Raw genomic sequence first — 13,965 nt, 5'->3', positions numbered from 1 at the left:
ATTTCACAATTCAGTGTGATTTAAAATGAATTCACAGTGATTCAAGTGAAAAATGAAAGTTAACTGTTCAGTTTGGGATTGTCTACCCATGTAAGGAACATTAAATGTATTTCAGAATAACTCGTAATGCTATATTTTAGTTTTCTGAATTAAATTGTAATGTGGCTTGTCTCCTTGAAACAGATGAAATAGAGCTTCTACTGACTTGGAACCTAGTTTATTGCTTTATATTTTTTATTGATTGCTAAGGTACATACAGTTGAATACTTTTCCCTGTAGCAAATAGAGAGAAACAACTGATTTTTAATTTAAGCTTTCATTTTTATTTCCAGGGATTGGATTTTGCAGCCTTCACTGGTCACATGTTTGTTGGCATCTGCCTTGTTGTTCTGGTCTCCTTTCCTTTCCTCAGACTTCTTTACTGGAACAAAAAACTTTACAATAAGGAACCAAGTGAAATTGTCGGTAAGTGGGAGTGTGAAAAAAAATTATTATCACTATGCTGAATGTGCTAAATAGAAACTGAATAGTGCCTATTACAGTGTCGTCCTCAGCTGAAAGTGCCTGCTCTCCTGCAGTCTCTGAACATAAATTTTTTAACTAATAATTTAGGTCTCATTTTTAGTCATGATATTTTCTGACTTCTAGAAATTGATGTTTTCCTGATGCTAAGGTTGATGTGTTGACATGAATTATTAAAAATCTTTCAAAATTTATGAGGATATTTTATGCAATTTATAGCCATAGGCTTGAATACTGGTGTGTTCTGCATCACAACAGATAACATCTGCTCAAGTGCTGAGTTCACAACCTCGCTTTAGAAATATTTCAGGTTTCCCTTATGACAGGCATAGTGTCGTAACATTGCCTCTCTGCTGGTTTTCTTCCACTGGATTCTTTCAGCAATCTTTTCCTGGTCTGTGGTCTCTGAAGGACATTTCCTCAAGAGTAGAAGAACATTCCAAGGTCTTTCCAGCTTGCCACTGTGGCTCTTCCAATTCTAAATTTCCCCAGTGTATAATTTCTATAATTCAATAAGAACAAATTATATCTTTTTTGGGTTTCTCACCTCACCTAGAAACCTTGCTAAACCTGTTTCAATGGCGGTTGACTACGTTAGTTCCTTTTTGTCTTCATGCTTTTATACTTTTCTGTTCAGTTGTTTTGAAGTATTCATCTTTGTTCTCAGGCTTCTGTTCAAGTGGTGAAATGTAACAGTAACACCCAAATGTTCACAATTTCTTTACGAGGTAGGAAATAATTCATTATAATTTTTAGCAAGCTTTGTGCCACTAAGATGCATAATCTGAACAGCTGGGTAGTAAGCTCATCTTCCTATTGCTCCTTCTCTTCTTCATGGTGGGCTAAAAGCTCATCATGAGCCAGCAATGTGTGCTCGCAGACCAGATGGCCAACTGTATCCTGGGGTCAATAAAAAGCAGTGTGGCCAGCAGCTGGGGGAGGTGATTCTGCCTCTCTGCTCCACTCTTGTGAGACGCCACGTGGAGTATTGTGCCCAGCTCTGAGGTCCTCAGCACAAGACAGACATGGACCTGCTGGAGTGAGTCTAGAGGAGGGCTATACAGATGATCACAGGGGTGGAATACATCTGTCCTGTGAGGACAGTCAGCTGGTATTTTGCCTGGAGAAAAGAAGGCTCTGGGGAGACCTTAGAGCAGCCTTTCAGTACATAAAGGGGGCTTCAAAGAAAGATGAGGACAGGCTTTTTAGTAGGACCTGTAGTGATAAAATAGGTGTAATGGTTTTAAACTAAAAGAGGATAGATTCAGAGGAGATACAAGGATGAGGATAGTGAACTACTGGAACAGGTTGCTCAGAGAGATAATAGATGCCCCATCCCTGGAAACATTCAAGGTCAGGCTGGAAGGGGGCTTTGAGAAACCTGATCTAGTTGAAAATGTCCCTGCTCATTGCAGAGGGGTTGGATTAGGTGACCTTTAAAGGTCACTTCCAACCCAAACCATTCTGTGATTCTGTATCAAAATGTAAATACAGACCAAATTCCTACCTGTTCAACACAGTGCTTAAGAATGAGAATCTTCTGGGGAAAAGATCATCCCTGGAAGGGAATTTACTTTTTGTTGGGGAGTGTCGTAGTTTAAGCTCAGTGGTAACTCAGAACCACAGTCACTCCCCACTCTTCCTCCCCCCTGCTCCCAGAGGGATGGGGAGGAGAATTGAAAGAATGTAACTCCCACGGGTTGAGGTAAGAACAGTCCAGTAACTAAGGTATAAAACAAATAACTACTGCTACCACCAATAATAATAATGATAAGGGAAATAACAAGGCAAGAGAATACAACCACTCACCACTCACCAACTGATACCCAGACCAACCCAAGCAGTGATCTAACCCTTCCGGGTAACTGCCCCCAGTTTATATACTGGGCATGACGTGCTGTGGTATGGAATATCTCTTTGGCTACTTTGGGTCAGGTGTCCTGTCTGCTCCCTTCTGGCTTCCCCTCCTCCCTGGCAGAGTATGAGACTCACAAAGTCCTTGGTCAGAGTAAACATTACTGAGCAACAACTAAAACCATTGGTGTTATCAGTGCTGTTCCCAGGCCAAAAGTCAAACCACAGCACTGCACCAGCTACTAAGATGGAGAAAAAATGGCTGCTAATCCTAAAGGACAGGGAGGAATGGACCCTTTGCAACCTTCCAGACAAAACCCTATGTAGTTAGTAATTATTAAAGAAAATTATTACTTTTGGTTTTGCCTGGAAATGTATTATCCAATTGTTGGTATTCATTATTAGGATTTTTTTTTAACTTCACAACTTTATCAGTTAAAAAGAATTAGCTTGCTTTTAGTAATTTCTTATGTTCCAGTAGAAGTCGTAGCTTCATGAATAACCAGATTTATTAAATACTTATATTTTCTTTAAAAGTGCCAGCTTGCAAGGAGTCTTGAGATAAGTAATATCTAAACAGTCAGAAAATTAATTCTGTCAACTGTGAGCAATTTTGGTCCTGACGTAATGACATTATTTTGTGAATACATAGTTTGGAAAATATATTTTTCTTTTTTCTTTCATCTATGAATTTTTAAAATATTATTTTGGATTTCTAAGAAATCAAGTATGCATAACTTTTTTCCTTTTATTAATTTGAATATTATAATTTACTCACTGATGTAATATTTCTGCCAGTTAAACATCGTATTACTGAAACACTGGCTAGCATATTTACCTCAGTTCATCTTTTGGTAATCTGTTACTTGCAGCTTAGTATGTTCATATATAGCAGTCTCCTAATCAGCATACCATGTGTTATAATCAGCTGCTTGTCCATTGCTGCAAAACTGATCAGTAGGTGTTCAATTAGAGCAAATGCTGAAGAGCTACTCTTCCTATTGAAATTTTCTGTGAAAGGGGAAGAGAAAGCCACCAACACTGCTCCATTAGTTGGTAGCTGTTGTGGTTTGGATTTGCAAAATGTGCTCCAAAGTGCTTTCAGGGGTCCTTCCATCTCAGGTTGCAATGATTCTCTGATAACTTCAAATGGCTTGTTTGAAGCAGCTGCTTTAATCAACTGAATACCAGCCTTCCGTCACCCTGCCCCCAATTAACAATTAAACAAGATATGTGAGACCTAATTGGTATATTATTATACTCCCCAGATTTCTCCCTGTATTCCATGTGCTTTAGGATTTTGTCTGTTGTTTTAGGCTACATGTATTATTGAGGATGGATAAGCACTAATTTTAAGAACGGACCATGCTGTTATTCTGAAAATACATTGGCAGATTAATTTCAATGCTGTGTGCTACCGGTGTCTTTAAATTGTTGCCTTTCAGGCTGAGTTGCAGCACCTGTACAGCAGAAAAAAAACATGTTCCTTCCCCAGAAGCGACTGTTTACTTGCAGTCCCTTGAAGTAGGTCATATTAAAAAAAGAAAAAAGAATCTGAAGAACTCATCTGTGAGAGAGAAAAACAAATGCTATTAAAAAATTAAGGGATATTTTACGGCTTTTTTTGAGTGTGACTTTCAGCTGATAAATCTGTACCTTGTTTTGTGTGATGGAGAAAAAGATAATAGGGTTAGGGTAGAAAACTGAGAAGGTTTAAAAAGTGTATATATATAGTTTCCTAAAAGAATATCTAAGGGGAAATAATAATATATGAATGTAACAAGAATTAAACTTGCTTCTCCCCCCTACCCTCCCCCAAAAAAAAAACCAAAACAAAACTTGCAACCGAGGAAACCAAAAGTTTTGCTTCCCTTAGGTGTTAACAGTATATTATTTTGCCATTATTCCTGCTGGTGTGGCTCACTTCAGCAGCTGGGAAAGTACTGCTATGGTAGTATGATAGTCAGCATGGAAAATCGACAACAGAAGGAATTTTCTAATTAATCATAGTCATGTGTAAAGTGTTTAATATGGGAAAAACACAGTGCTGTTTCTCACAGTGTGAAATGTAGCAAGCAGATGAGTGGGCAAATCTCTTTCTTTCTTCCATGTGGAGCTTTACAGCTGCTTCTCTAGGAGAAATAAAAAAAAAAGAGAAGGAGGGGAAAAAAAAAAGAGGTGCAAAACCAGTAGTGAAAAAGTAAAGTCTAAAAGAGGAAAGAAGTAGGGGAGTGATAACTGAGGGTTGTGAGACATGTACAACCAACAGGATTGTGCTGCCTGAAAGAGGTCCAGGCATTGTTCTCATTCCTTTGCGTGTGGACTGCTCACATTGGTCCTTGTTTTGTGTGAAACCGTGAGAAGAATGAGAGAGCTAAGGGATGGTCAAGAGGGAAAACAAGGTAAAATTGAAAAATTTGTTCAGCATTTAATGTCTGGTGAGTTTTCAGGCATTTCCTCTGTGCCAACTGACCAAGCACAGGTATTGTCAACTGTAATCATAGCTGAACAGAAGGTGTAGCTCAGTGCTTTTGTTATTAGTTAGTCCATGTGAACCCCTTTGCCCTGTCACAGCTCTGAGATGCCTGCCTGGAGGTATGTATGGTCCTCATCACAGGTGGCCGTGGTTAAAAGGTTAACAGCTTTGCTGTTTCCTCAGGGCATAGGATGTACTGGTGGCCTCTGTGCTCTCTAACAGTGGTGCATGTCCTCATGCCATGCCCTGCAGTGTAATGTACAATTTTTGGTTTAGTGCTGGGGAAGAACTAATGTAATGACTTGCGAGATAACGTCAGTGTTGCTTCAATTTGAACTGAAAAAGGCTAATAATAATGATGATAATAATATCCAGGGCCATGAGGACACCAATGGGGCACAGAGGGCACCGAGGCTAAGGTGTTACATAGCCATGTGTTTTGCTTGGGGTCAGAGAACTCTCCTTAGCCGTATTTCAGTTAGTAACCGATTTGTAACTGTAGGAACCAGTTAGTAGTTTCTTGCTAGAATCAGTGAGAAGTACATCAGGTACCTAGCTGGATCAAGTACATCAACGAATCTCAGTCATAAGGAGTGTTTGTATCTATGTAAATACTTTCTAAGGGCCTGAAAAGCATTATTGGTATTTAATGTAGCAAAAATAGTGGGCTGTCCTCACTTGAAAGTTCATTCAGGTGAGGAAAACAGCAGGCAGATAATACAGAGAATAATGTTCAAGGAAAGGAATATTACAAGATATTTTCCATCCTTCAACTCCAAACTTAATCTGGATAGCAATTTCAAAATATGCATTGCACTCTACTGTCCTCACCTGAGATGTTAAATCATGGGAATATATGGGAAGCATTTTATAAATCTTGAAGACCAATGAGGAACATGAACATGTTCTTGGTGTTGGTTTGGTTTTGGTTTAGTTTTTGTTTTTTAATAATTAACATTTTAACTCTCCTAATATGGATGATACCATGCTAAACTGAAAGATGCAGCTTTCTTACGAGTTATCTTTCAGTCCCAAAGGAACAGGTAGTCTTACAGTTCCTGCAGAATTTTTGTATACTCCTTTTTGGATAATATATCAAGATCCATGAGGGTCATGGTTTTATGTTTAAAAATGTAGAACAGCAATCTGTCTTTTAGTATTAGCACCTTAAACAGCTGTTTTAATTGATCATTAAAAATGAATGAAGGATTGAAAATAAGTGTAGGTTTTTTACTTTACACAGATACTTTTAAAAGATTTTTAAATCTTTTAATGTTTAAAGACCTGTAAGTCCTTCGAACTGCTTTAGAGTTGATGGAGTATTCCTTTTGGAAAAAAGAAAATGTCAATCTGTCTTTTCTTGTTTTTGGATTATAAAACTAGGTTTCTGACATTACGGAATAAGAGAAATATGACAATCTCATATTATTTGTTTAGTGCATTGGTAATATACCCATCAAAAGAAGGCAACTGTAATACTATTTTAGCTACCTTATGCAGAAAGAAAATGTAATACAGTGGCATTTTGAATCAATAGAGCAGCACTTCACAATTTATTATACACATTTTTCACAGAAGGAATTAGTACCGAAAAATCACTGATGGAAGGTAAAAACTGAGGAAGTGATACCTCCTGTTTCTTTTATAGCACGTCTCTCCTTTGATTTTTGAGTACATACCATAAGTGTGAAATATTTGTATAGATCTACATTGATTGACGAGACCTGGCCTTTTCATTAAGTGTTTAGAGGAAGCTGTGACAAAATTTTTTGCTTTACTCTGATGGTATTGAAGCTCATAAGATCTTCCTGATATACAGAACTGAGGAGAACCATTAAGGCTAATTTAACACATGCTCTGTGTCTGTTTGCTGCAGAGAGCTTTCACTGTGATGATGTTTCAAATAAAAAAGTAACCTTGACAGATTTGTAAATTATTCCTGCCATAAGCCAAACTTATCAGTCACCATTTATACATTTAAGCCTGTTGCTAAATACATGGTGAGTCTGAAGTGTGCTTCATTATTTTGCTCTTTATTTTATCCTATTAAAAGCATTATATGAGACACTGTCTTTCGGATTATGAGTTGTCCTCTTGAGGCTCTTTCTTTTCATGATTCTTTTTTCCTGAATAGGTCTTTGGGAATACCATTTGTAAGTGGTTTCTTGTGGCACTTCGTTTTGTTTTACTTTGCTTTGGATTGGTTTGGTTTGGGTTTTTTTTTCCTGGTGTTGAAAGGACCTCAGCAGTGGCTATGTTTGGTGCAACAGTAGTTGTTTGGAATGTATCTGTTCAAGTTTAAGCAGAGGAGAATGAATTGAACAGATATTTTTTAATTGTGAGATTTGTACTTTAATGGAAAACATTGGGTAAATTGGTTTTCATGTCTGACAGTTTTGAATTAAACCTTTTTGAAAGGGAGTAAACCAGAATTAGTTTCCAAGATTTCAAACCTGATGAAAAATTTCTGAAAAAAACTACACTGGAATATAAGAAAATCAAATGCTTAAACTACTTGACCCTTGATTTCCCATGACCCTGTGCCATTCTCAGTACTGAATATTGTGATTCTCAGAGTCCTGCTTTGAAAAGATGGGGAATTGCAGTAGAGGAAACTGAGGGATAAAACCACAAGGACTGAAATAACTTTGTTGCTCTAAGTCTGACTTACCCAGAGATGGGAACAGAGCTGAGTGAAATTCCATCCCTCATTCAGGGACAAACCAATTGAAGACTAATGTATGTCTTTATCAACCATTCTGAAATGTTATAAGAGTTCTAATCCTCTTTAATATCTGCAGACTACTCCATTTGACTGTTATGTGACCATCATAGTGGTATTAAATTTACTTTTCTCTTATAAAATGCAGCAATAGGCTTGTAGTGTTGTAGATTCTTTCGGTAGCTAAAACTATAGGGGGGAACCCAAAGTGCCTTGAGGAAAGATTCCAGTTATATTTTGAAGGAGAACAATACTTAGTATTTTTCAGCTTTCTGAACAGCCTAACTCCTGGGCCTGCTGCCCCAGCTTGCCTGGAAGAAGACTCCTGGGAGGTGACTGAGGTGTATGGTACCTTCTCAGGTTTGCAGTTTTCTGCCAGGTTACAGCTGCTTTACTACAGGGATGAGGTTGACCTGTAAATACTGTGCATGGATGCAATCCCATGCTAGGCAACTGAAACAGCATTAGGTGCCTTGGCGACCAAATGGGGCTCCAGCTGTTGGCCTCTGAGTTGAAAAGCTTATATAAATGCTCTATATTTCTTTACGCAGAATTGTGCATATTTTTTTGCGTTCCTTTGCAAGAATTTAGCTGAATAAAGCAAAGCATGTTTTGTTGCAGTTTTGAAGACCCTGCAATGTTTATGCCTCTGCTTAACTTTAACCACTATTGATGACCTGGGCTACCCAAAAGAATAAAGTCAAGAACATTTCAGACATTGCTTGTTTCTTTCCACTCAGATTGAGAGCCTTATGCTTGTGTCCTGTTGAGGGGTGCTGTCTCTAGGATTGAGGCATGAGTTGTTGAGCTGGAGTATTCCTTGAAGTGAATTCTTTCTGTACTTGGTTTTCACCTTTCTGACTTAGTTTCTGTGCTTTTAAAATGGAGATAACACCATCTAATAATGCTTAAAAGATTAATTGCATTAATCAGGGATTTAAAAAAATACTAAAAATTATGGATATTGCTATTACTAGATTAAGCTAGAATTAATGTTACTTAATTTGCTTTTCAGTTAACCTTTAAACAGAAGTATTCTTGATCTGAGAGGTTAGCAAAGAAACATAGTTGCTTTACTGAAGAGTTAAGCTATAAAAGCACATGGAGACACCATCCCCTTCACAGGAACATGCTTTATATGTCATTAGTCACAGCCTAGCAGTACAAACTGTGTTGCTTGCAAAAAGGTAGTTAATGTACTTAGTGCACTTGCAAGTTAAAAATTGTCATTTTATGATAATTCTTATCATCTCATCAAGGTTGGTCATGCTCTTCTGAGTATCTTCAATTAACGAGACTGGCCTTTTCAGATTCTGAGACTGGGAATTAATTACACTCAGTTTTTGAGGATGTCATCTTTGTTACTGGCAGTCAGGTGGGAGGGAATGCATGATTACTTTAAGTGAAAATTAATCTGACTATTAATTGTCAGATTGCAGAAATAATAAGCATTTTAAAATGAAATTTAATGTTTGCTAAAATGCAGAAAGTGTTATAGCTCAGGTCAGTAACCGAAACTCCATTAACTTCAATGGATCAGGCTGTCATTATCTGTGGTATAGGGTTTACATATTTGCTGATCCTTTATTTGAGACTAAAACTAATCAAAAAACTATTATTTTCTTGTTGGAAATGGACTTTCTGTGGAAAAAAAAAAAGGAAAAAACATTTTTTTTTGGTGTGAAATACTAATGCTGGATATATTGCTGTGGTTCCTTGTGGGCTTTATGAATGTACCATATTCACAGAGACTTTAGTATCATAATGGGCTGAATTCCCTGCTGGAGCTGTAGCTCTCTAGTCTTCTTTAATTACAGATTACTGCATACTAAACTTTGTATTCTGTCACTTCTACTACTGCTACTACAGTTGCAGTTAAATGTTAATTTAGATGTTTTATAAAGATAAACTATCATGAAAGGTACATTCCACACACATGTACCATATCAGTTATTAGCAATAGATCTGGCAGTGGTAAGATAAATTGGATGGTAGGCTGGTCCACCATAAAGGTAACCCTGTGAGAACTCTTCAGATTGGGTTTTGCTCGAAAAGTGAGTGGAGTGATCTCACCCTGGATGGTCCCCGTCCAGTAGGGGGCAGGAACTTAAGAACACAGGGGAACAGGGTGTAAGACCTTCCCATTCAGGGACAGCCAAGTGCTGCATTTATGTTGCCCTAGATACAATTTCAAAGTGACTGGTAAGAACTTAAGCCTTAAGCCCTTGTCCGTGTGCAACATAGCATGTCATAAAATATTAGATATTCCAGACTCTAGGGGTTGTTGTCTGGATGGGTTTGCAGACCTGAAATGGGAGAAGTATAGAAAAACCTACTGGGTTTTATCTATGTTCAGTGTTCTCACTGACTTCAGGGTCCTGTATTATGTTTCCTTCAGAACAAAACCAATGACCAATACATATGGATCACCTATCTTATCATGATAGTCACAGTGAACTGTCATGATAAGACTGTGCATAAAAGAGAAATAGAGAAAAATCGTCTATTGTGTAGGATTAACTAGAAAATCTTTTCAGAAAATTATTGTTACCACAGCAATCACAGTATAAAAAGACATATCAACTATTCTGATTTTCAAAGGACATGCTCTTCTGAAGTAAATCCAGCATCCTGTTGCTTCACCAGGAAACATTTGTGCAGTTTCTGAATGAATATTCTCCTCTTAATTCTTTAGAGATTTTGTTTCTTTTTTTTTCATGCCTAGTCTAAGGTCTAGAATCATAGAATCATAGAATAGTTAGGGTTGGAAAGGACCTTAAGATCATCTAGTTCCAACCCCCCTGCCATGGGCAGGGACACCTCACACTAACAGACACTTTTCAGTCATTCTCCAAGGCCTTTACAATACTGGGAAAAAAGTAAAATCAGAAAGTGTTGAAAATCCTTGCAGGATTTCGGAGGCTGATTGCAAGCACTAATCAATTTGTCTGAACTACACAGGATCAGATACCTTTCAATAGGTGATGGTAGATGTGTTTTCAGTGCTAAGAATTAAATCCTCTCAGGAAACCTTTAAAATATTGAAAAATTTCCATTCATTTTTATTCCCCTCAGCTCTTCAAAATCAATGGTAAAAGCATTCATTTTTTGGGCAACCATTCCAGTAATTATAAAAGTTTTGAGACCAGAGCACATTACACATATTTTGTGTGTCTCTGGTTTCATATACATTATACTTGCTCTAAAATAAGTGATTTTGCTTCTTTTTAGAGCTGAAACATGAGATCTATGTTTGGAGACTGACAGCACAGCGCATTAACCCGGCCAGCAGAGAGGAGACTGCTGTGAAATGCCTCCTGATGCAGAAGGTGCTGACCCTAGAGATGCTCCTGAAGAAGAAGCTGAGGACGTTTCACAGGTGAGTGGTGACCATTGTGTCCCACCTTCCCTGCTCTGACCCTGAGTGGGGACAAACTGCAGGCATAGGCAGTTTGTTGGACTGGTAAGGAGCTCCTGCTCATCTCAGTCTACATCTAGGAACGATAGTGTTGCTTTGCTAATGTCAGGGTTAGTATTTCTGTTTGCTTCAACCAGCCAAGGACTCTCACCTGGTAATTTTAGGCAGAGCTGGAAATGAAGACTTTCAGAGATCTTCACTAGGATAAGACCTATATTTTTGTCTCTTGATCAAATGAGTACTGGGGCAGATATGAAGAGTCACTCTCAACCTCAGTAAAACACAAAGAATTTTAGGACAAAACTGATGCGTAAGACTTGGAAAATATATATCAATATGACCTGATTTTAAAGGCATAGAAATTTCAGGTAGTTTTTGGTGTAAAAAGATCACAAATATCTCCTTAGGCTTTTCCTTGCAATAGTGGCTTCAGTGTAGTAAAATGCTACAATTCATTTTTTTTACCAAAAACTTAGTGTTCTTCAGTGAGCTGTTGAGTTCAAAATATATGTTACCACTGAACTGCTGAGTTTTAAAATAATTTCATAATCAAATCTTCAGTGCGAACCTGAGTGCAGACATAATATTGTGGTTTAAGCCCAGCTGGTAATTCAGTAACACGCAGTCTCACACCCCCCCTTCCTCCCCTCGGGCTCCCAGAAGGATGGGGAGGAGAACTGAAAGAATGTAACTCCCACGGGTTGAGATAAGAACAGTCCAGTAACTAAGGTATAACACAAACCACTGCTGTTACCACCAATAGTAATAATGATAAGGAAAATAACAAGGGAAGAGAACACAACCACTCACCACTTGCCAACCGATACCCAGCCCAACCAAAGCAGTGATCTAGCCCTTCCGGGTAACTGCCCCCAGTTCTACATTCTGGGCATGATGTGCTGTGGTGTGGAATACCTCTTTGGCTAGTTTGGGTCAGGTGTCCTGTCTCTGCTTCCTCCTGGCTTCCTTTCCTCCGTGGCAGAGCATGAGACTCACAAAGTCCTTGGTCAGACTAAACATTACTGATCAATAACTGAAAACATCGGTGTTATCAGTGCTGCTCCTAGGCCGAAAGTCAAACTACAGAACTGCATCAGCCACTAAGAAGGAGAAAAATGACTGCTACTGCTAAACCCAGGGCACATAACTAACTGTTTAGGTACAGAAAAGAAGTTTATTGAAACTAGGACTAACAAAAATGTTAACCTTATTTTGTGTACATTCCAGCAAACCCATTTGTTATGCTATGGAATTTAATGAGTGAAAATAGCAGTGATAAATAGTCTAAAAGTATAGAATTGACTAAACTGAAAGTGAAATGAATATTTTAAATTAATAAGCATGTCAAATAGGCAGTATGAGTAAGGACATGCAAATATGTTATCTTAAACTATTTCAGTAATATGATGACTTTTTCTTCACATTTTTTGTTGGCATTGTGTACTTTGAATGCAGTGACAGTATTAATATTTAAAGACAAAAAAGGCTGTTAAGATTGCCTTCTTTTAGAAAGATTATAACAGTTATTAGACTTTACAGCATTCTAAAGAAGACACTTCTGAAGTATAAATAAAAATTGCGTATTTAAACTTAAAAATCAATATTCCTGCAGCACAGTACATTTACAGCAACATAAAAATTCATTAGCATTAATGTCAGTGTTCCTGAACTAGGAACCCCAGGGCTTTTTGCTGGAGGGCTGACAATGCTGGTAACATGATATTTGGATCATAAAAATTCATTATAAAATGCAAATGTAAAATAAATGATAATTCTGACTTTGAATGTTAGCATGTGACCCTTGTTTTATTGCAGCAGGGTACACATCAGCTCCTGAAACTGTGAAGGGAACTACATATTGCATATAGCCAGATCCTATACCAAGGTCCATACTCTGGGGGCTAGTTCCTTCCAAGGCTGTGGCATTCTTCATGAACCAAAGAGTTTGTGCATTAGTGGAGCATGTTACAAAAGTGGACTCTTAAGTGAATGCTCATGGGAATTTTGATGATGGCTGTAAGAAGGCCATGATTCCTTTGTGGTACAAGTTACTCTATATGGGGGAAAAGTTGATCTATTTGTGATGAGAGGGATTTATTCCAGCCCTCTTGGCAAAGCTTTAATTTCACTCTGGAAAAAAGCAGGTATCTTTTTCTTTCAGGCAAATTTCACAAGAAGATAAAAACTGGGAAACAAATATTCAGGAACTCCAGAAAAAAGTAAGTAGACAGCAGTTTTTCTTAGTATGTGTGCACCTATGCCTTTATACAGAGAGAGTGCTTAGAATCTAATGCAAATTAATAACTCCCAGGATGGCAGAAAAGCTGGCAGGCAAGCTGGCTGGCTTCTCAGTGGGATGTGGTTACTAAACCACATTGTGAGGTTTTGTTAGGTTTTGTACTTTTGTTCCTTAGAAAATATAATTTAAAGGATCAATAAATGATTCAGCATGTTTTCTTGGTCAGAAAGACTCAGAAGATGTCAACAGGTTGTTTATAACCGTAATGTGTGATGATAGGGTACATTTCTGCTGATGTACTGAATACTGACTCTAGTGTACTACACTGTCTGTGACATGCCTGCTTTATTATTTACAGAGGGATAAACCACTTGGATAAATCCTATTCTCTTTGATGTGCATACATTAACAGTGGCTAAGTATGTTGAAGCTGGGTCTGTTGAGATGTAAACTCTGCAGTGGAATTAATTACATCTAATTTTATTTGTCTAAATGTCACATCCTTCCACCTCACTGGCATCACTAATGAATACAAGACTGTGTTTGGAAGCTCAAGTTCTTGACTGGGACATCACTGTCCTATCTGTCACACCAAACCAGAACAAAACCAACAGAATTTCTTATTAGGTTTTACACCTTTTCCAAGGCATTGCATTAAAGACAACCTTTTTAAAGATCGGAGACTTACTTACTTGTACTTTAGTAGAGCTTTGAAGTATGTGAATTGAGGTCAG

The 13,965-nt window shown here is 37.8% G+C and overlaps 1 protein-coding gene across 1 annotated transcript in view; it reads left to right on the top strand.

Moving 5' to 3' along the window:
• Nucleotides 1-13,965, top strand: part of OCA2 (OCA2 melanosomal transmembrane protein) — a 189,950-nt gene that overhangs the window by 94,279 nt on the left and 81,706 nt on the right. The window contains exons 15-17 of the mRNA XM_005151395.3: nucleotides 333-465; nucleotides 10,806-10,953; nucleotides 13,154-13,211. Of these exons, the coding sequence (XP_005151452.1) occupies nucleotides 333-465; nucleotides 10,806-10,953; nucleotides 13,154-13,211 (339 nt within the window). The remainder of the gene's footprint in view (nucleotides 1-332; nucleotides 466-10,805; nucleotides 10,954-13,153; nucleotides 13,212-13,965) is intronic.

The sequence above is a fragment of the Melopsittacus undulatus genome, chromosome 2, assembly GCF_012275295.1.
Source record: "Melopsittacus undulatus isolate bMelUnd1 chromosome 2, bMelUnd1.mat.Z, whole genome shotgun sequence".
NCBI lineage: Eukaryota > Metazoa > Chordata > Aves > Psittaciformes > Psittaculidae > Melopsittacus > Melopsittacus undulatus.
The sequence above is the reverse complement of the archived record's forward strand: the minus strand, read 5'-3'. Positions and strand labels throughout refer to the sequence as shown.